Source organism: Channa argus, chromosome 18, assembly GCF_033026475.1.
Source record: "Channa argus isolate prfri chromosome 18, Channa argus male v1.0, whole genome shotgun sequence".
Classification (NCBI taxonomy): Eukaryota; Metazoa; Chordata; class Actinopteri; order Anabantiformes; family Channidae; genus Channa; species Channa argus.
This window is the reverse complement of record NC_090214.1, coordinates 11,391,112-11,413,951: the sequence shown is the minus strand read 5'-3', so window position 1 is coordinate 11,413,951 and position 22,840 is coordinate 11,391,112. Positions and strand designations below refer to the sequence as shown.

At 36.1% G+C, this 22,840-nt stretch overlaps 1 protein-coding gene across 3 annotated transcripts; it reads right to left on the bottom strand.

The window, feature by feature from the left end:
- Positions 1 to 437: 437 nt before the first annotated feature.
- LOC137103365 (calsenilin-like) lies at positions 438 to 18,613 on the bottom strand. 3 transcript variants are annotated; one of them, XM_067483648.1, is made up of 9 exons: positions 18,521 to 18,613; positions 14,387 to 14,561; positions 6,046 to 6,170; positions 4,740 to 4,809; positions 4,387 to 4,457; positions 4,197 to 4,304; positions 3,996 to 4,100; positions 3,529 to 3,591; positions 438 to 3,424 (listed from the first exon to the last, which is right to left on the bottom strand). In XM_067483648.1, the coding sequence occupies exons 1-9, from the start codon at positions 18,524 to 18,526 to the stop codon at positions 3,377 to 3,379; spliced, it is 771 nt and encodes a 256-aa protein (XP_067339749.1). In that variant the 5' UTR covers positions 18,527 to 18,613; the 3' UTR covers positions 438 to 3,376. The 3 variants fall into 3 exon arrangements, with proteins under 3 accessions (XP_067339749.1, XP_067339750.1, XP_067339748.1); XM_067483649.1 differs by lacking the exons at positions 14,387 to 14,561; positions 18,521 to 18,613 and adding an exon at positions 8,128 to 8,807; XM_067483647.1 differs by lacking the exons at positions 14,387 to 14,561; positions 18,521 to 18,613 and having other exon boundaries at positions 6,046 to 7,888.
- Positions 18,614 to 22,840: the final 4,227 nt, after the last annotated feature.

The following is a 22,840-nucleotide window of genomic DNA, read 5'->3' as shown; positions in this document are numbered from 1 at the left end:
TTTACTTGGACACAAGTGGAATACTAGAAACAGAGGAAGTATACAACCAGTTATACTGTATACATCCGAATACAAACTGAAAGTAGCAAAGACCACTGTGTTGTGGAGCTGTCAATACTAGTCGACAGCTCCGTTAGTGTGGTTCATGTAGTTATGTAGTCAAGTTATGATGAGTTGCTGGGCAAACCTACAAGGGAATACAGAGGATAGAAATCCAGCATCTCAGGTGCTCCTACCATGTTGGGAAAATGAAAGAGCAAAGAGGGAATGCTTTGCATAGGCCAGTGGGGAAAGAGAATTTTTCACTGGACCAGAAATAGATAATACCCACTTTATCATTACCAATAACATTACAATGGTTACTACCCTCAGTATCAGTTGATTTACACATACTGCAAAGAATAGTTTTCTACTTAAAAATGTAAGATATGCTTCAGTGTTGATTTAATAAAGGCTTCAAACAGTATATCCAAATTTTACTGGAATTTATTTAGATAGATCTAAAGCTCTTGAAGATATAAAGAGCAGGATATATGTTCACTGTTCCAAGTTTGAATGTGCTTATCAAGAGGAACATCAGATCACCTTGCGTTCTATACAGAATTGTTAGCAATCACAGCAATGTTACAGTGGGTTGAACAGACAAAACTATAGATAAGGATGATGTATGCTCAGACTCAAGTTTTGTATGATCATCTCTACAATCTTTCCCGTCCCAGAGTAGACAGGACATAATTAATGAAACATGTGAAGCACTATACAGCCGTCAGAAATTGTGGGGAACGGTTGTGATTTCCTAAAAAGTAATGGATTGTGAATAGATGGAGTTGAAGAAGCAACAGCAATTCTGGAAAATCATGGTAATGTAAGGTATTGAATGTCTACTGCCAGAAAACCCCTCCAAAAAGAAGAACACACTCCTAGCTGGTTTGTTCTGTACCATGGCCTCCACGGCCCATCTCTATCTTCACTTTGAGATCACACTTCCAACTCACCTTTGTTCAAACTCATTTCATGTGGTAATTTTCTTAAATCTCACGCCTGAATTATTCTTGCCTTGATTTTGTTTTAGAGTTTGTCTATAGAGAGAAGTTACGGATACCTGACTCTATGTTACCCGTAGAAGTTACTTACCCAACTCTGTCACCTGTTAAGGTTACTATTTGATTCAGCTGAAGTGACTCAACTGATTCTGTTACTTTGTTCTTATTCTGTATTACATGTTGAAGAGCGTGTGTAGCTACTTACACCTTGTCCCATGTTTACCTGTTGATTAGTTACTTGCTTCTTTAACTGTCTTTTGTTTTTTCTAGTTTTGACAGCTCTTCAACCAAGTCAGACTTTAACTTGCCTTCTCTCTGATTCTCTCTGACACATCTATTGAGTAAAGGTTGAGGTAGAGTTACTAAAGCTGTTAAGAATATCACGATTTAGCTCTGGCCTGTTTTTGCCCCACATTATATTTATTTATTTATATTGAGAAACAGATGAGTTAGTAAAGCGTTTTGGCTCTCATTCAAAATGGCATTGAAGCTTTTGATTTTGCTCACTGCACATTCAAAGTCACATGCTCACCAACAACAGACGTCCAGAATGATCCCCCGCTGTGTAAACAATGGGATTACCCAAGCATGATGTGTGTGATGCATATTCCTCATTTTTATGATGCATTTGTTTTTCCTGGCTCTGATTAGAAGTATGGATTTAAATATTATTATAAAAACACCAGTTCATGTAGAATCAAAGACATACATTATGTAGTATGCATTATGGGGAATACATTTGGAAAAGCATCAATTACAAAGTTTAGAGCTAATAAGTAAAATGTAGTAAAACATTTTTTGACCTGATACAAACCATCTTACAGGTAATAACAGGAATATTAGCTATGAATATTAGTAATGTGTTATTTACCTTTCTCACGCAGAGGTTGTGATGCTGGAGCTGCAGTTCCTTTCAAACTCTAACACCTACTGCACAGCAGAGCAGGATGTTGGCTTTCAGCATCTTTTTCATACCACCAGAGCATGCACCACCTCCCCAAAACAAGTCCAGCTTTGCTATTGGTTCTACATCAGTGATACAGGTTCAGTGAGATTTGCTGATGGTGGCATTTCACACACAGTTGTGACATAAAGTTTGTCCAATTTTTGGAACAAAAATACCCACCAGTGACAGAAAACCACTTCGTATTATATCTTTGTATCAGCTTTGTTTGCACTCAGGATAAACATACTCATTTATGGGGGATTTTTACTATTGTAATGCCAAACAGTGGTTAGGAAAAGCTCCAATTTGTCTTCTAAACTTCAATGTTTGTGTACTGGAATAGAAACAGGCTGATATATGATCAATTACTATGGTAAATTTAATGTCATGATATTCTAATGCAATGTTTTTTATCTTGTTACTTTTCCTTGATGGCTATTTTGTTACTACTTTTGTTACTATTAATACATTTTCCAATTACAAACAGAAATAAAAATTAAACTTTACATTGCAGATTATAAATACAATTGTCAGATTTTCTCTGATTAAAAAATGCACTTGCATGTGAGCGTGACAAGTGTTTAAACTTAATGAAAGCATTCAATTAGTTACTTGATAAAAATATTTTTGCTTGATTTTGTTTATTTTGTTTGGTTTATTTTGCGAAACAAATTTATATTTAATTGGTAGAGGCTTGGGGTGGAATGCAGAAGCCCATGGGTTCAAATCCCACCACACCAGGTGTGGCCCTGCCAATTTTGCAATTTGTTGTTTGAAAGTGTGTAAAAATGTAAATGAAAAGAATGCAGCTTGGGAGAGGATTTAGCACATTTGGAAGCAGACTTTAGAGTCACTAACATTTTATGACGAAATTAGGACTTTAACGAGTTAAACTTTAACTGAGTTAACAGTTGGTGACATATTTAATTCAGTAGATTTTGTGTCAACATAAAAATTACACAAAACTCTGAAGAACTTAGAAACATTTTTTACAGTATAATACAGCAACAAAGCATTATCCCACATATACCCAAGTTTCAATAAAAACCCTTATTTGCGTTTAGTGTGATTCACATCACATGCTTTTAAATGTTGGACAAACACTCTGACAACGATAATGTTTTTTTCACATTTCCTTTGCGTGTCAAAAACAAAAATAAAACTTTGTCATGCAAAGAAATATTTCTTCTTCACGTAAATTCTGAGCATTTCACAGCATGGAACAGTTTGACTGAAAAAAATAATATTGTTCATCATATTAAATGTTTCAAATGCGTTGCATGAGCCAGGTTTTCCTTTTCAGATTGAATATAGTTATTTCAGGCCCAAAAACCTTGCGGATGAAACCACTGTGTAGCATGAGTGATCCATAAACCACCTAAAGAAACTAGATGACATTCTCAAAGAGCTGCATAGAAGCCATTATATTTTCATCCTGTTGAAAAAAGGAAGCAGATGTAAGAGACACCTGTGCTGGTGTGCACAAAGCTGTATAACACAGCCAATAACCACCTGGTAAAAATAGTGATGATGATTTACCTTTTGGCAAGTTTCTATGAATTCATCTATAGTTACCACTCCATCTCTGTCACGATCCATTTTCTAAAAATATGTCAGATATGTGCAGGAGACACACTTAGTGAATATATTAATGCAACTGACCTGTTGATAAGTTGAGATTTTTTTGTTCGATGCCTTTGATGCAGTCAAAACAAGCTTTCATTATGTCACTAGAATGTCAGTTAGAATTGTTATTATCTACAGTATGTCAAAATAAAACATCGTGCATCTTGGCATTAAAGTTGTGCAATTCTGTTACATTGATTGAAAATGTATTTTGTGTTGAATCTGATTTTAAGCAATGTACCTGAGTCTAAACTATGGAAGTGTTGTAGGTTAAAAGCAGTATTAAAGTACAGTGAAACACACTGTAGTTTGGATCAGTACAATATGTTGAATGGAATTTGTTCTGACTGTGTGATTTAGTACATTCAGAGATCACGTACTTGGAAGAATTTTTCCACATGCTCAAAGGGGGAGTCGTCTCGTACACTAGGTAAGGTATACCTGCCCATCATGTCATAAATAGAAGTCATTATTGCCAACATTTCCTGCAGGATAAAACAAAACACAAACATACTGTACTGTACATCTGTATAAATCATGGGAGAAGATGGGTTTTCTCTTTTAAAATGTTTTGACTTTACCTCCTTAGTAATGTAGCCATCCTTGTTGATATCATATAGATTAAACGCCCATCGCAGCTTCTCTGTAACGGAGCCTCTAAGCAGCACAGATAATCCCAACACAAAGTCCTGTAACACAACATTGCAGCCCATTTAAATATTAAATGTCACAGTTGGCAGATATCAGACATGCTAATCATTGAAAACTCACCTCGAATCGAATTGAGCCATTTCTGTCCATGTCAAATGCATTGAACAAGAAGTGTGCATAGGTTGTTGCATCTGAAATAAATTATCGTTATACAGGGTTGCATAATCATTTGAAATCTCTAGTACTGTATGTACTAGAGTACTGTATGTTTTTGCTGTGACTAACTCTGATTTTCTCCTGACAAGTCTCCTGACTGATTAGTGAGTCAGATAAACTGCTTTGTGAAATTAAAAGTCTGCAATGAAAAGTAGACTCTTTACAGAAGAATAACATGCGTGTTAATTGAACTGTCATGCAGAGCACGTCCCTCCTCTTAATGTTTTTAATTTGCATTATCAAGTAAAATGCCATACCTCCTTGAGGGAAGAACTGTGAATAAATACTTTTGAAAGTTTCTTCATCCACAAGCCCACTGGGACATTCCTATTGAAGTTTAAAATAATAATAATAGTAATTATTATTATTATTATTATTATTATTATTATGTTGCATATGATAAAATGTTGTCTGCAATTTTACTTGAAACTGAATAATATTTTTAAATGGTGCAGTACATAGATTTGGTCACTAGAGGGTGAGGAAAACAGGCAATTTAAATGCTTCAATGAATGGAGAAAATCAAGGTTTAGAATGCAGTAACTCACATATTGGACAGCACTGAATTGCCTAATGGCACATGTGCATAAGCTTTTATGACACCGACTTTAGGCTGTAGTTGAATTTTTAGAAAACTGCAAGTACTGCAATGAGTAGGAAGCAGTTCAATAACAGTAAACATGCTGATGTAGACATTATCAGCATATTTTAGTTATATATTGTGAATATTTTTTTTAAACAAGCCCATTTGTAATTACAAAAAAATATATTTTTTAATTAACTTATTTTCAGCATTCACAAAGTCTCAAAAACATAATAAAACATCCGCAAACACTTTTTAATTTTGAAGTTTTGTTGTGTTTGTGCTTCATCCTGTCATTAATGACACTTTGTTACACTATACCTTTAATGGCACATTACTGCCAATAACTGTCGATATGCATTAACTGGACCTGCAGTCGGCATTAATGTGTATCGCCTTGTTCTAGTGCATATCTTGGTACAGCATGCAAGTATGCAAACAATACATACACCTGCAGGGCACAAATTAAAGCTTTACATTTATTTCAAGTGGCAGATGTTGACTTTTATAATAGCTATTAATGCAAAAAGACAATTAACTGTTGTGACTGGACTTACATGTTCTTATGATTTTAAATGGAGCCCTCGCTTCCAATTAAGCAAAATTCATTGTAATGCTTTTGGATATAATCGTATTGCAGATTGTGACTGGATCAAATATGTTTGAGATAAAGTGGAAAATAAAGAGTCAGACATTATCTCTCAACATCAGTGCTTAACCTGACTAATGCTTATGGTAGCTGAATGGGAAAAACAATCTGTAACCATGTTACAAAATGTTATGGAAACCTGGAGGTGGCACTAATAGCAGCACATTAACGCCCATAGTTTACACGTTTAACAACTAGATTATGGGTGTTATTTTCAAGCTTCTACACTGTTTTTGTGTGTCTATATATTATTTGGTCATCAAGTTTATATTTATTAGAATATTTGTGAATATATTTTTTTGAATTAGGACTGTCTTAACTGTTTTCATACATTTTTAAAGCCTCTGTAAAGTGACTGTAGCTCCTTCTTGGTGAACTGGGTCTGGGCTTGGAGCTGTTCGAGGCCCTCAGGTTGGTGACGCACCATCGTGAGCTCAAGGTCACTGTCACAGCTGTCTGCCAGAGCAGAAACATAGAAAAGAGAGCAGGTGGAATACAGGGGGGAGGAGGAAAAGAAGGAGGAAATAGGGGTTGGCAAGAAAAAATAAAGAATGGAAGGGCTGAGGAGGACTTCAAAATAACAAACAAAATCAAACAGATGGGAGGCAAAAAGAAAATACTGCACACAACTCAAAATGCTCACCATCTTTAAACAAACAAAATAAATACAATAAAAACAGAAATAGAAAGATTTAGAAAAGAAGGTGAGACAAGAAAATGGATGGGAGATAAAGAAAGAGGTAAGAAGAATGTCCAATACAGGACAAAAATAAAAGAAAAGTTTGTTATGAAAAAATATAATTAAAAGGAACTTGTAAGTTAATGAAAGCTTGAAAAAAATTGTGCGCTGTTGTGGACATTTTGAGGACATTGGGGAATAAAACATTATCACAGGTAACAACACTTGTGTAACTTACACTCAGTATTTGAGTTGCCAGTATTAAGTTCAGTAGAGTCATACTGAGTGGTGTTGGTAACATCTGTCTGAAAAGCCAGTACTGTGAAAAATAAGTTTTTTATCTCGGCCAAAGGAAAACAACAATCAACAATACATTGACCAACAAGTCAAATGTATTAAAAAATTAGCAATTTAATAGGTTAGAATGACCTAAATTAGAGTACATGCACATCAGACACTCATCTATCTATAATCCAAATTACTTATCCTGTTGTACTGGAAATTGACGAATTAACTAGTAAAGGCTTATAAATATTAGTTGTGTTGACATGAAGTCTTTTAACTTAGAAGGATGAGTTGAATAAATGAATTTCTGAATTCCCCTCAACAGATTAAATTGAGTTGCTAAACAAAAACTGTGTTAGTAGACTTGCCAGCATGCTTTTCATGAGAAAGAAAGCTTTGGCTTTGGTTGGTAATAAGGAAATCTTTTATGCTGGAAATTTGATGCCCACCTTTAATACATATTGAATAAGGTCATTGTTAATCTATATATTTTATTTATTGTCATGAACCATGATAAAGGTTAATGTTGAATTTAGTCTGTAGCCCCATACACTTAGAACTGGGAATGAGTCCCATGGGGTAGCTTATTCTGATTTATTGTACTGACTCTGCAATGTGAATTAATTAAATTAGGTCCTGATCTATGGTTCTTTTTTCACTTTGAAGACTTATCTCTTCAAATAAATGGAGACTGTATACGGGTGCTTAGCTTTACTGAACTAAAAACAAGGTTCAATAAATAAAAAGACTAAATTTAATAAATGAAGTGTACAAAACAGACTATTCTAATGAAACAACTACCTACCATTTGTCAACAAAATAAAAATGTTAAGTCTACCAAACTAAATTAACAGTTTACACAACACACAATTTTTAAACATAACACAACAACCAACACAACAACACAACCTTTTAACCTGATATAAATTTGAAGGGGTCCCTGTCACTGTTTTTAAGTTGAAACAACAACTTTTTGACATTTTACAGTGTACTCACCATCTTTACAAGACCAAAAGAAATAGAAAGTTGAAAAACATGGGGGAGAGTTTGAAGAGAGGTGATGAAGAGATGAGAGGGGAAGAAGAAAGTCACACGACTGTTAAAATACTCTATACACATTAGCACAGTGAACAATTAGACATTTAACATTCAAATCTTTTGTGTTTTTCCTCACTGACCATGGAAGAAATCCCCTCCTAATACAGTTACAATCTAAGAGTTGTTGTTTACGTAAAAATTTGTGAAACATTTTGATATATTATATATCATATTATATATAATATTTTAGAGCCTCTTTGTGTAACTAGCATTACTAATAACTTAATCACTGCTATTATAATCAACAAAATAAATCATTGTTTGTTTTACAATAATATCGGCCTAATAATACACAGCAAATACAAAAGCATTGTATCCTACTTTATTGCCTCCAAATTTTTGGTCTCTTACCTTCCAGTGACATGGGTTCCCAAATTCCAAACTGTTTCAGCACAACAATAAACAGTCCAATGACAACAATGATGGCAATTATTTCCATGCCCTCCACTTGCATTGTTGTCTTGCATTAGATATCACTTGTGCAAAAAACCTTTCAAATAATGTTTTATTTTAACAAATGCTTGTCCAATGTGTCTGTAAGTCACAAACATCACATACTGCCAATCATCACTTTCCTCCAACTGCCTCCTTTTTATCTGTGATTTTGTGAAAATATCAGCAATTATATTCTCATAAATTAAAACTCTAATTTTAACCACTGACCGGCTATTAGACTGACTGCAGAGCTCTCCTCCAATACGTAAACTAGTCCAAAGTCCACCACGTGCTCTTGCTAAGTGAAACTAAATTCTTAACTCCCCCCAATGTATCTAAAGCTATCTCCCAAACGCCCTTTCTCTGTGGCCACTCTGCAGCATTTTATGTCCTCGGCGATTCATTTTAGGAGCTCTTCTACAACTCCATGAACTCAGGGGCTCCAACCGCACCCACTCCATCTCTTCTCACTCAGCCCTGAGCTGCATGTATGCATTTGAGGTTGCTGAGGGGGGGCTGTTACTGAAGGAATTTCTTTGCTAATAGTCTTTGATTGACAGTCTAAGCTGTGTGTATTTGCTCAGTCATTTCAAGGATGCAAAGCTGTAAAACCAAGCATTGATCCACATCCACTGATTGCTAGGATATGAACAGCACTTAGAGTGAAAGAGCCTGCCCTGCCCTGCGTGGCGCTACTTGTGTCTAGTGAGCCATTCAGTGATACACATGGTCAATAACTCGGATTGTGACTGTAAAAACAGTGCTTTGTTTATGACAGAGTAGTTAAGAATAGTAAAGTGAACATGAAGGGTGTGTGTGCCGCAAAGCTGCACTGCACAAAACATGGGTCAGTTTCTAGCTTCTGTAAAATGTTCAGTTTGACATACAAGGCCATTGGCAGACTAGAAATACTTTTGCACAACTCATTGTTAGGTCATTAGTGTCTTTGTATGATTATGCTGTGCTGCATTACAATTAGAGTCAAGAGTAATATAAGCATAGTTCACAACTGATGATGCTGCACAACATAATGGAGTTTAAAAGGGGGGTGGAGGGCAAATCAATTGTTGAGAGGTAAAATACTGGTCTTAGAACAGTCAGAGAAAGCACACCAGAAATGCATTTTGATGGCCAGGGAGAATTTATGTAAGTTAGAGTCTGCGAATGGACTTGTTCTTAATGTCAGATTCAAACAGCTACTAAATGAACACACATAATGCCACCTGTGTTGGGCAGGAGTCTCTGGCAGAGTAACCAATTACTTCTTAATATTACTTTATAAAAAAAAAGCAAATATTAACATCAATATAAATGTAAGTATTTATATAAATATAACTTTATTTATTACTCTTAATGAAGAGTCATAAATTACTTTACTTGTTGTATGACTGATCCTCGAGGAAATGATGTGGATTGTATTTGAAAATATATCAGCTACATGACATTGAAAAAAACACTGTCAAATGGAATCCACCTTAACAGAACAGTTATTAACTTAGCAGGAGCTGTCAATTTAGCTTTTGCTTATCTTTCAAACATGTCACTGAAATAATGGACCTCAAGGGTCAGTGGTAACATCACAGGAACGGTTCTCTCCTTTAAGATAACCAATGCTGTTGTAAGCGGACGTATGAGCATGCAGAATTCCTGCACTTTGTATTGTGAGTTAGCTCTGTAAACTGTGAGCTCATGCAACTATGGATATTTGCAGTGTTTTTGATGTGTGCATTAATTCGACCTCACCAAACAAAAAACACACAGACAAAAAAAACTCAAACATGCAAGATGTATGAGCTGATCTGGAAACGCGCCTGCCATAAAAATAATGCAACATTATGCTGTTTAATGCACCCTAAGTGCTTGATCTATCCCAGTTCTTCTATTAAATACAGGCAAGAGTGAGGTGGCTTAAGGCCACAGAAATGCAGACAGTGCAGCCATCAGTCTCACCAACAGGCTTTAATGACTGAGGTGAGAGCAGCATTACAGCTTAGACCATGAGCACATTCATCAAAAACTATCACACGAGTTCTCGTCACACAATTAAACACCATCCACTTGCTTAGGCTAAGCGTTTTTCTCTGTGCACTCTTACTGTAACTCTTTCTTTTTTTTCTGGGATTTTATTTTTAGCAACAGGCTCATACACACAAGGATACACGCGTCTCAAGCATACACACACACGCATGCACACATATACACACACACAAAAGTAACAACAAAGGCACAAATTAATTACAACCTCAATTGTGTGTAAATAAAAACAGAATTACATGATTTGCAAATCTCATCAACCCATAATTTATTCACAATAGAACATAAACAACATATCAGATGTTAAAACTGAGAAATTTTACCATTTCTTGGAAAATATTAGCTCATTTTGAATTTGATGGCAACCACACGTCTCAAAGAAGAGGGTGATGTTTACCATTGTTTAGCATCCACTTTTCTTTTACCAACTGTCTGTAAACATCTGGGAAGTGAGGAGACCAGTTGCTGAAGTTTTAAGAGAGGAAAGTTGTCCCATTCTTGTCTGATGCAGGATTCTAGCTGCTCAACAGTCCCGGGCTTTTGTTGCTGGATTTTTAGTTTTATGATAAGCCCAATGTTTTCTATTAGTGAAATGTCTGGACTGCAGACAGGCTAGTTCAGCACCCGGATTCTTCTCCTGCAAAGCCATGCTGTTGTGATGGATGCAGTATGTGGCTTAGCATTGTCTTGCTGAAATATGCAAGGCCTTCCCTGAAACAGACATCTTCTGGATGGGAGCATATGATGCTCTCTATGTACTTTCCAGCATAGATGGTGTCTTTCCAGATTTGTTAGCTGCCCACATCATAGGCACTAATGCACCCCAATACCATCAGAGATGCAGGCTTTTGAACTGTCCACTGATTACAAGCTGGATAGTTCCTCTCCTCTTTAGTCGGCGTGATACAGTGTCCATGGTTTCCAAAAGGAATTTCAAATTTTGATTAATGTGGATCGTGTTCACATATGACTTCTTCTTCGTCTTTGCATGAGCTTTAACTTACATTTGTGGATTGCAAAGCAAACTGTGTTCACAGACAGTGAGTTCTGGAAGTGTTCATGAGCCTGTGCAGTGATGTCCAGTAGAGAATCAGCCTGTTTTTAATGCAGTGCTGCCTGAGGGCCTGAAGATCACATGAATCCAGTTTTGACCATCTGTCTTGTTCCTTGCTCACTGAGATTCCTCCTTCTGAATCTTTTGATTAAGTTTATTTACTGTAGATATTGGGTTCTTCAAAGTTTATTTGACATTGCAATTGCAATTTTACATTGAGGAACGTTTTTCTGAAATTGTTATACAATATTTAGATACAGTTTGTCAAAGATTGATGAACCTCTGTCCATCTTTACATTTCACAGGCTCTACCTCTCTAAAATCCCTCTTTTATACCCAGTCATGTTACTTGCCTGTTGCCAATTAACAATTAATTGTCAAATGGTCCTACATTTATTTTGATTCATGGCAATTACTTTTCCAGCCTTTTGTTGCCCCTCTTCCAACTTTTTTGAGATGTGCTAATCTTTTCCATGAAATGGTAAAATATGTCAGTTTCAACATCTGATATGTTGTTTATGTTCTATTGTGAAAAAAATAGGGGTTGATGAGATTTGCTAATCATTGCATTCTGTTTTTATTTACACACTTCCCAATTTTTTAGGAATTGGGATTCTATTTGCTGATTAATCCAACAGGTTATTCACTTATATGTGATCATTGAAGGACCCATTTTGTTGAATGCCACTGCTAGATAAGTGTAATGTATTGTGAGTGAGTTTGCTACCCCTGAAGTATAACAAGTGCACTGTGATCAAAACCAGACATTTACAAACCTATGATTTCAGATCTTGCATAAAATAAATGTGCATCTTCTTCTGCTGAGGCCTGTTGTGTGATTGTATAATTATATTTTATTTGCAATTTTATTTATCGTAGCTAGATAAATAAATAAAAATGTATAAATCATGTTCTGCATATTCTCATAGAACCCAACATCTTTTGCCATATTTCCCATAATTTTATTTTATAATTTGTTGTGAGAGCATATATCTGGCAACATTTTTTACTGTGTTTTAGTGAGTGCTTACCACCACCTAATGCAGAGAGGCAGAACTGAATGCAGACCAGCTAAAATGTCTGCAGACCAGCAGGTGGCGATCAAGTGTTAAAAAAATGGAGAAGATAGAAAATAAAAAATAATGATTTATTTGAGTTTCTAAAATACAATCCTGACTTTTCAGGTACCTATATGCAGTCTTAGTGCAAGTATACTAAAACAGAGAGAATAAGATACTCATTGCTGTATCATAAAATTAGCATGTTGAAAAGGCAAAATAATTTAAAGGAATGGTTTGGTAGTTATTAGAGCATTAGGTGTGGGTATGTGTGTGTGTTTTTAACAGATGCATTGTCCTAGGCATTTGTGTGCTGGCAGAAAGAGAAGTCAGCAGTAAATGAGCCTGAATGACATAAGCAGGTCATTTCTAGAAATATATGTGATTTTGTTTGACCACTGATTTTTTTCTAAGCCTGATCAAAGTATAAAAGGAAAAAAACTATTTTAAGGGAAAGCTTCCACATTATTTTAAAGAAGGGGATTGTTTAATCATTGTTGGCAGATTGTGGAAATGATTGTCTGTCCAGTCTGTCAAAGGCATGCACACGGCAGACTGTCTACATGGTCTGCCTGCACAGAAGGGCAATGTCAATAATTTAGAATAACCAAGAAAACTGGGACAGGCAGCTAGTGGAAGATACTCTGCTCTTCATCTAAAGCATTATGATTCATGGTGAAAGGCAATTCAATTTTTTTCATTTTATTTTGAGAATTCAGTTTCAAATATTTGGAATACTTTAATAGTATAGTATTATTGAATAGTTAAGAAAAAAACCAGATAAAACAACAAGTAATATATTATTACAAACAATGAGAGCGGTTCTGTCTGTGGGGTAGTATTTGAAGGGGGGGGGGGGCGAAGAAGTGTAGATCAAACTAAATTCCTGTGAATCAAAAGAATAAAAAGTTAAAGTCAAAGTGCTGGGGTTCTATTATTGATTGATTAGCAGTTAACGTGAAGGGACATTTGGTGAAGCCATAGGCCTGAACAGAAAAGAAGAAGCAAGATAACACAGTTCATTAACCCTTAGATACATAAGTGGGGCAAAAATAACCCGGTGAGGTCGTTTTCTTGCAATATCTTCATAATGAAAAGTTGTAATTTTATTGATATCACGCCACTTACATTTCTGACCTACTATTTATACATTTTACAAAATTGTTCCATAGGTGTGCAAAAAATGACCCGCATTCATTTCCTATGGAAATTCATGGGAACCTCCATTTCTCTGACTGTTAGGAATATATATTTTGTGGACCACACAGACTATAAAACCTACTCTTTTACACAGTAAACATGAAGGACAAGGACACACATCTCTGAGTTAAAAAAATGAAGCTAACATGACTATTGTCTGAAAAAATATGTGTTTCTTATCATCAATCTTCAAATTTGCCAATTTTCTAGGGTGCGAAACTAGCTAGCTAACATTAACGTTCTGAACATTTTGCAGAAGCTAACATTACTGTATGTATTGCTTGTGTGTGTGTGTGTGTGCGCACCTGTGTGCATTTTTTATATAGCTACATATTGATCAATGGTTTGTTTGTCATTCAAAACATTCAAGTAACAAAGATTGTTAACAAAGTCAACAGTGCATTGATCACAGCAAGAAACAGGTAGTTTTTTACAACTGCATACAGTGATAAGATACTATTGTGTAATTATCTTTTTAAATTTACAATATGTTTTTTAAAACTTTTTGTGTAGAAAAAATAGAATACAAAATATAATATAAATTATTCTAATTTCAAATAAAATGACAAAGGTGGCATAAAGACACATTTATTCTAACACGGGTCATTTTCAACACACTTATTGATGAGTGTAGGGTCCAGTCACTCGCACATTTAAGGGTTAAATGTAGATATACATTATACTTGAGACAGTGCTGTGTTAAAATTCAAGTATTCTTAAGTGTGGGGGACTGAAGGCCTGTCCACCTTTATACCTTTCCGTCTTTGCTGTTACATCTTTGGCTACATATTGTATTTGTTATAAGTGGTTGTTCTGTCAGTGTGCCTACCTGGCCCTTGTTGTGTAGTGCTGGCAATGATCCACTTGACGAGACAGCACTTCATTAGAGACTTGCGTGAGATCCGTGGTCTCTCCCACTTGGAGCCCTCTGTCTGTCCTCCTGGGTTTGGATCTTTCCCATTGGCATCTGGCAGCAGACCACCATCCACTGCCTTCTTATCTGCCTGAGGACATACAGAGAAAACTGAGAAAGATGAAATAAGGCTCACCCGTGACAGTGGATATTGGTGTTTCATCAGAAACTTTTCAGCCAGAGCAGCACCCTTGTCTAATCTCACAAGCATCCCCAAGACCAGAATTTCCCAACCTTGGTCCTCAGAGACCCTCGATCTGTTTGCTCTTCAATTATCCCTGCACAACCCACTGATTAGTTGCCAGTGGGTAGGGGGAAGACCAAGGACTTTTGCTATCGTCCAACTTCTGATTGGGTAAACACTCCTGAAACAGGTACTCAGCAGTGGGTAGAACACTAGTTGCGATAGTTGGAAAACAAGCAGGGCAGTGGTTTCTGAGTAGCAGGATTGGAAACCACTGACAAAGATGAAGATGGACTAGGGAGAAGATCAGGAAAGGAGTATCTCTGTCCGGATCCAGATGTCCGCAACTCATCATAGGACTTCTCTTAGTGGGGTCAGGTACAATTAGCTGTAAAGCGAGGTCACCCGTAAGACTGACCAGAGAACACTCCAGTGGTTGGAGTCCATGAAAGACACAAACAGCTGCATTACCAGATGGTTCCTGAGTATTCAGCACCACTGTTTCTGCACCCACTATCTGACAAGATAAAGTGGCTGACTTCTGTCTCACACGGGGACAGTGAGCCTCTTGAAGGGTGCATAGGGGAATATAGACATTATATATACTGTAGACAGGTATCCCAAAAATCAATGCCTCAGTAATCAATAGTTTGATATCAAAATGTTGCCCATTTGTTCAGAATATTGCAAATTGTAAATGCATCGGTAATTAATTATAGGGCCATAAAATCTTCTGGATTTATGGAGTACTAGTAAATACAGTATTTGTAATAAATATTGCTGTTATACCATTATAGTTTTAAATAGGGATTTGATGTATTATTTAGATTAAATAATCGTAATGTGTTAAACATTCTGGAAAGAGAGAGAGAGAGAGAGAGAGAGAGAGAGAGAGAGAGAGAGAAAGGGAGAAAAGAATATTCCTGTGACAATAGCACGTCTGAAAACAGGACACACAAAATCTCTTGTTTCCAGTTATTTTCAGCATCTTCTCATCTGGCAATGGACACAAAATAACTCTGTTTCTGATTATTACTTCAGTGATGCTTTGAGTGGATAACTCATCTACTGTGAAATAATTCAAATACACTGGTTACATAATCTTTCTTTATCTTTGTATTCTTTCCCCATTCTGAATAATTTGTTTTTCATTAATCATTATATGTGAAGTCTGAGTTCTGCCACATGTTTAGGTTTTCTAGATTTGTCCTACCTCTGGCATTTCCCCTTCTTTTATTGATTTATTCTTCTTAAACCCAGTTTGGTTTTTCTCTTGTGTTTTATTTTCACTGTTGTGTACTTCCTCTCTTTATCTCTGCAAAATACATTACTTGCTTCTGATAAAGGGCTTCATTAATAAATCACTTTTCTCGAGAATGTAATCTAAAGAGTTTCTAGAGAAAACATACAGAACCAGTGTCTGGGCAGCTCCTCTGCACCCTTGTTCCCTATTTGAATATGAAAGGATGTCAAAGCAGAGCGTTGAAAATGTAACTCAATAATTCACACATCTTAAAACGGCATCAATAAAAGATCAGAACTGGCTGCCATGGGATGAGATGAATGATGACTAAAAGTAAAACACAAAGACTGATATTAGACGAACCATCCAAAAATCAGATGGCACTTAAATGCATTCATTCAGGGTAGTTGAGTGGTTAATGCTGTGGAGGTAGAAGGTTGTGGGTTTGCATCCCTGACTGACCGTGGCCTTTATGTCTGAAATGTTCATGTTTTCCCTGTGCTTGCTTAGGCTTCCTGCCACAGTCCAAAGACCATGCATGTTAGGTTAATTGCAAGTGTGAATATTTGTGTGAATCGTTGTCTCTCTGTGTATGTTGGCCGTGAGACAGACTGGGGACCTGTCCATGGTGTATCTCGCCTATCGCCAGATGGCGGCTGGGATAGGCTACAGCCCCACTGTGACCCACATAGAAGTATATTGTACACTAACTTTAAACTCTTTTGCTCATAAAATCCTGTCTAAAACATCAGGATTTTGTTGAATCGCAGAGCTAGCTGCATTGATCTGTATTATCTTTGAGGTTTTGGAACCAGGTGCAGCCAGCCACAACCTCTGGGGAATGGTGTTTCATTGCACTGTGCTGCATACTTCAATGACAATAAATAAACATCAATTACCATACTTTCCTAAGGCTACTTCCCAAAGCCGCCTGCTGACTGTTGGCTGCTCTGTAGTAAGATTTCCATGAGAGTAGAAAAAAGTACCCAAAAAACTCACTGATAACTGCTGGTCATAGCAACCACAAGAAAATATCAGTGGATAGAAGACTGGGAAGTCAGATAAGTTAAGAACAATATATGGAGAGACTAGATGGTATATAAAACCTGTTCTCATGTATGCTTTTTTAGCCTAAAACATTTTTAGTTATTTACTAAATTATGCTTAAGAGTGTGCAACAGTACTGTCATAACCTTATTGATTTTACAGGCTATCAACCAGTTTATGTACAAATTGTTGTTAATAAAGGTTTGATTCCAGTTTTATTATTTAAATTTGGCCAGTAAAAGCAACTTAATATTTTGGGCAATCTTAGACAGTATTCATGTGATCTTTTCAAGCCTGTTTGAAATGGGTTAAATTGTGGTGTATTATCTCAGTCCGATGCTATTTTAAACATCTGTCCAATCTGCAGCGGGTTTGAAGCACATGTCTTAAGCAGCAGTAAGACATACAATGACACTTAAAAACTCATTATCAAAACTGCATTTTCATTAATTAATGCATTTATATTAATTTTCTAGAGCAGACTCTCTGAATAACTTCCCAAGCTTGCATTATATTTTACCTCTCAACATTAACATGATTTTGGCAATTATAGACACATACATTTGAAAATATACACATTTATCAAAAGTCTAATGGTGTTTCCTTATAAAATGACACAAAAAAAGAAACAAATTAGAAAACATCAGAAATGATCCAGTAGCCTACAGAGTAGGCAGAGTAGGCAGAGTAGGCAGTAGCCTACAGAGTAGGCAGAGTAGGCAGAGTAGGCAGTAGCCTACAGAGTAGGCACAACATAAACCAGTTGTTTTCCTGCATCTGAGATTTCAGTCGGGTTTCCTGCACAGCTCTGTACCACCTGTGATGCCTGCTTTATAATGTGCTCTTATAGAATCAACTAAAAGTGCATTTAGGCCACATAGGGCAATTACTTTTGGAGCAGCTTAACACACAAACACACACACAAACACGCAAACACACACACGCACACACACACACACACACACATGCGCAAACGCGCACACACACACACACAAACACACACACACACACACGCACACACACACACACACACACACAGAGACACACATACACATTCATTAACAAAAGAAAAAGTTAAATAGGGCAGGAATGTGAGGAACAAATAATCAGGTATAAATGCATCCCTGAGTTTAGTAACCTTTAAACTTTAATTCTGTTTGCATATATGACAAAAGATGTTTTGGCATCAAGTCACTAGTTTTATATATATATATATATATATATATATATATATGTAGTGTGCTTATTACTCCAGTACATTTATCTGACAGCTTCAGTTGCAGATGACCAGCTTCATTTACAGTTGAAACTCCATCAGCCAGCTACAATATTAGATGTTGATTTCATGCTACAATGCATAATAGACATTCTCCTAAATCCCATGACATTTTATTTACAATCCTTATTGTTTAAGTTGGTAGAAAGTACCTTATGGAGTCTTAATAAGTTTGCTGCCACATTTAGTGCAGAAGCACACACCAGTATTTCTGTAATTCATACTTCTGCATACTTATTTAGAAGAATCTTTTCAATCAACATGTAAATAAGAATAAATGGAAATAAATGTTTACTGTACCTGCATTGTGTCTGGTTTCTGTTGCTGCTTTGCAGAAAAATTGTTGCAGTCCTTCGCTCACGTTCCTCAATGCTCCTCAGAGCTGCAGCAGCATGGAGATAGAGAGAGAGAGAGAGAGAGAGAGAGAGATTAAGAGGGGGGGGGGGGGGGGGGGGGTGGCTCTGTAACTGAAGGAGGAGGAGAGCTCACACAAAGTCAGCTGAGAATAAATACTTATATTATTACTTTGACCTTCATATCTGCATATCTACTTACACACGTGGCAAGTCAACAAAAGCTGAAATAAATGAAAGTCAGTCAGTGGTTTACCACAGAGTCGTGATTTTCACAAGATCTAGTGGGAGCATCAGTTCTGCTGAAGCCTGAGCTGATCTCAACAAGTAAAGAGGAAGCCAACAATTTAGTCACAGATGGAGCGAGGTGTAGAGGAGTTTTCATCGTGACTCATGTTATTAGAAGTGCCAGACATATTATAACCTGCAATGATGGTGTAAGTCAGACAAGCCAACAGTTCAACTCTCTGTGGAAATTAAGGAAAAATTGTTGTGCTTCATACAGCTCACATAGTGTCTGAGAGGATGTGATGTTTTAAAGCTCTATGTGATGACTTTCTGTATAACCACACTTAGATTTAATAATATCACTACCAAGAGCACCGTTATATTTTCAGTTCCCCTGAGGACAAACTCAAAACTAAATAATATTTCTGGAATATGTCACTTTTTTCTAGCTGAAAGAGACATGCACAATTTACAGGCTCAAGCTGACAGCAATGTGTAACTATGTTTATATAGTTACATTACGTAATAACAGTATATCTTTTGTGTATGTTTAGAGAAGAAGAATTACAATGCACCATTTTGTTGCCTTCAGTAGCAAGACATATTTATTTGAAAATGTTCATACCAACTCAGTTATTTTTTTAATTGCTTAAATTTACATATATCACAATATTAACAATGTGATGCTCTCCTGAAAATAAAATGGTGAATTTAGATTGGTTAATTTGTTCCTGAACAAACAGAAAAAAGCCTTTTCATATAAATGTAACAGCCTCACATTTGTAATGGCCTGACACCATTATGTCAAAAGATGTCATGCTGCAAATTTCATTTTCTGATGGTGTAATTTCAGTGAAATGTGACATTTGAGCCCATAGTGCCTTTTGTACCGTGCACCTGTTTCTATCCATGGTCTCACATTAACCTGAACGGTAAATGAATACCAGAGCATGAAGCTGCTTCCTGGGCCTAAATATGCTCTGACATCTCCTCTTCTGAAATTCTGTGGAAATCACGAGGAAGAGGAAGATGTTTTTATTGTAAGGAGGAAAATGCAAAAGAAAAATACAAAATAGTGAGAAAGGGAGGTTAGGAGAGACAGTGGATGCATTTATGTAAATAAATATAGTTCTTCCCACTCTTTGGGCTCATTAAACTTCCAGACCTTGGTGAGTAGCGGTGGTTAATGGTTTCAGGAAATACATGAAAAAATGAAAAGTACTTGAAAAGGTGTAATAAAAAATGACAGGGGCTCAGTGGTGCTTTGAGCTCAAAGCTAACACCAACACATTCACTGTGAAAATGCTAAATTGTGAACTGTTAATTGGCAGGTAGATCGTTTATCCTGTTTTTCATCTCCCTTGTTAGCCTAACAACTGTCAAACTCTATTAGCCATTTAGTTAATTATGGGTAATTAACTCGACTTAAATGTAAGTATTCAGCACACAATTAATTAAAAGATACAATAACTTTACCACTGTAAACACTGTAACATCCACAGAAAGCCGGAGAAACTCAATATTTGTGTACTGTGTGTCCTTGCTTCTTATCTTCCTACAGGTCTGCCTCTCTCCTCCAGTCACCAAACTTATTTTTAGCCACACAAGATCCAGAGAGACTCTAGTTTCCCTGGTGGCTTACACATCAGCTCAGGGTTTAATTGAGGGTGTGTGTTCAGTGCAGTGTGTGTGTGTGAGAGGAAGCTTATTTTTATTTGTCTTTCCTCATAAATGTTGCATTTTTTTCAGAATTTGCCACAAACACTCACATGCATGGAAGCACACATTTGTGCACATATCCACAGATTGTCTCCAGCTGTGCCACAATTATCCAGGATGACTCGTCCTTTTTGTATGATAAGAGACATGAACAAAACCTTAAAAATAACTAAATGTAAACCCTTTTATTGATTTATAAAACAATGTGTTGTATAGGTAAAATATATTTGTACTTTCAGATTTAGGTGCAGATCAGGTGAGAGCCTAAAACCAAAGAGAACTTGTAAATTGTCACTTTTTACTCAGAGATCCAAACATATAAAGCAAAAAAATAGAGAGAAACTGAAATTGAAATCCCCATGGGTATCTCAATAAACATAATAAGGATAGAATTCAATATTATAGTACAGTATATCTTTAAAACCATTCCTATGATTGATTCTAAAAAACACTTTTTACCATCAGTAAACTGGTTATGGCACAAAGGTTTTCAGTTTGTTGAAGATTGCATTAGTAATGACTACATGCTTTATTTTTTGTGTGTTTGGCGACAGGATCTTATTGACACAGGAGGCAACTATTTTGTTGTATGTCTCTTATCAGGCATCTGGAGAAATATTTCTCTTCTTCCTCATTAACTTCATCTATTTTTGCCTTTATTCTTCTATTTCCTCTTGGCACTGTTACCATCCAGTAGTTTTCAATACTTTAAAACAAATTTGACTGAAAAGTAGAAACTGCTGGTGAGTATTTAAAGTGTAAACAAATGCATTATGTACGGTGTTGCTGATTGATTCCACTCAGACCATTCACAGTTTCTAATTTAATAATCCAGCTAAACTTTTTCTTTCAAACAGGATGGGATGTTGCTGACAATGAAGCGGAATATAATAATTTACCCTTTGAGGCACCTTGTTCATCAATTTTCTGGACCCGTAAGGTTTACAGAAATCGCAATCAGTTCACCACTTTAATTAACTCAACAGTGCTAATCTGTCTCCTTTGTTAATCATGTATGTGCAGCTCTAAAGATGCTGTCACAGTCATTTTTACTAGACACCACTGAAGGTTACAGGTTAATTAGACTGTGTTCCTTTACTTCCCCCACTGATCCTTAGTAAATGTTAAAGCAGAAAAAATGTTGAATTTTATGTTTTTGTTCTTGTCCGTGTTTGACATTCATTCCACATCATAATTTGTCTGTCCAAATTTAAAGTAGAAGAGTTACGAGGCTATAGATATTTACAAAGACCTCACAGAAGGCAACATAAACACGAGTGCAGTAAATAAAAAGAAAAAGCGATAGAAATAATTTCCTTGTTTTGTTGTCATATTAATAATCTTGTTTATAGCTGGAACACCTGAAACGATGCTTGAAATTGTAAAAGATTTAAGTTTCTGTGAATATATCAATTCATAGAGTTGGGTGCAAATGGTAATTATTATTTAAAAAGAAGGATGCAAGCTTATGCACTGAAAATATATTTTTCATTATTTCACCATAACATTCTTTTTACACACCCTTAGCCTGTTACTTCTGATGATGAAGGGACTTTTGTTGAGTTTCCATCTGCTTACAAGGAAATTGCATGTTGGGGGATAAGAGGTGGTTCTAATGATGATGAGAAATTAAATTGGAAACAAAAAATTACTTGGATGCAGGCACATAAACCTGTGGCTTTTTGGCTGCTTGTGTCCCATTTTTTTTTTTTTTTTTTTGGTGGCATGAATCACACACTATAAGATGTGTTTCTCATTTGTTTCACATTATTTACTATGTGTGTTCTCTGAACCCAAAGGCTTCTGCACTGTTTGGATTCCATTTCAAGAGAGACACTTTTTAAAGTCAGTAAACTGATATTATTGTCCTTTTGAGGAAAACATCCAACACTTTTAGACCATTAACGCCCCAAAATCTGCGAAATATTTACCCTGGAATTAATGTCTTTTTTAACAACTGACTTCAATTAATCATCTTTCTCTTGTTATTTTGTGTTTCAAATTGGACTGTAATTCAGCATTTTTGATAATTAATTAAATAAATAAAAGATATTTACAAAAAGCTCCTTCATGAGAATAAATGTTACACATAAAATACATTTTTACACAATAGCTCACAATAGCTCACAATAGCAAAGATATAGCTAATTTCTTTGACTTGCTGTGTGTACTGTATTTTGTACTGTAATGTTTGCGCAATGTTTGATTTTGGACACCAGATGTCACTGTGTGATACTAAATGCAGAGTATAAGCTCCTCTCAGGACCCTATGCTCTGTAAATAGTGGAGCCTCTACAGTCTATCCATGAGTCACAGAAAC

Coding starts and splice junctions, on each gene's coding strand:
- LOC137103365 (XM_067483647.1), bottom strand. CDS start 6,600: ATGTTTTATTCCCCAATGTCCTCAAAATGTCCACAACAGCGCACAATT. Junction 3,592..3,995: donor ATGTGGAAAAATTCTTCCAA/GTACGTGATCTC, acceptor ACATATTTTTAG/AAAATGGATCGTGACAGAGA. Junction 3,425..3,528: donor TCATAGAAACTTGCCAAAAG/GTAAATCATCAT, acceptor TTTTTTCAACAG/GATGAAAATATAATGGCTTC.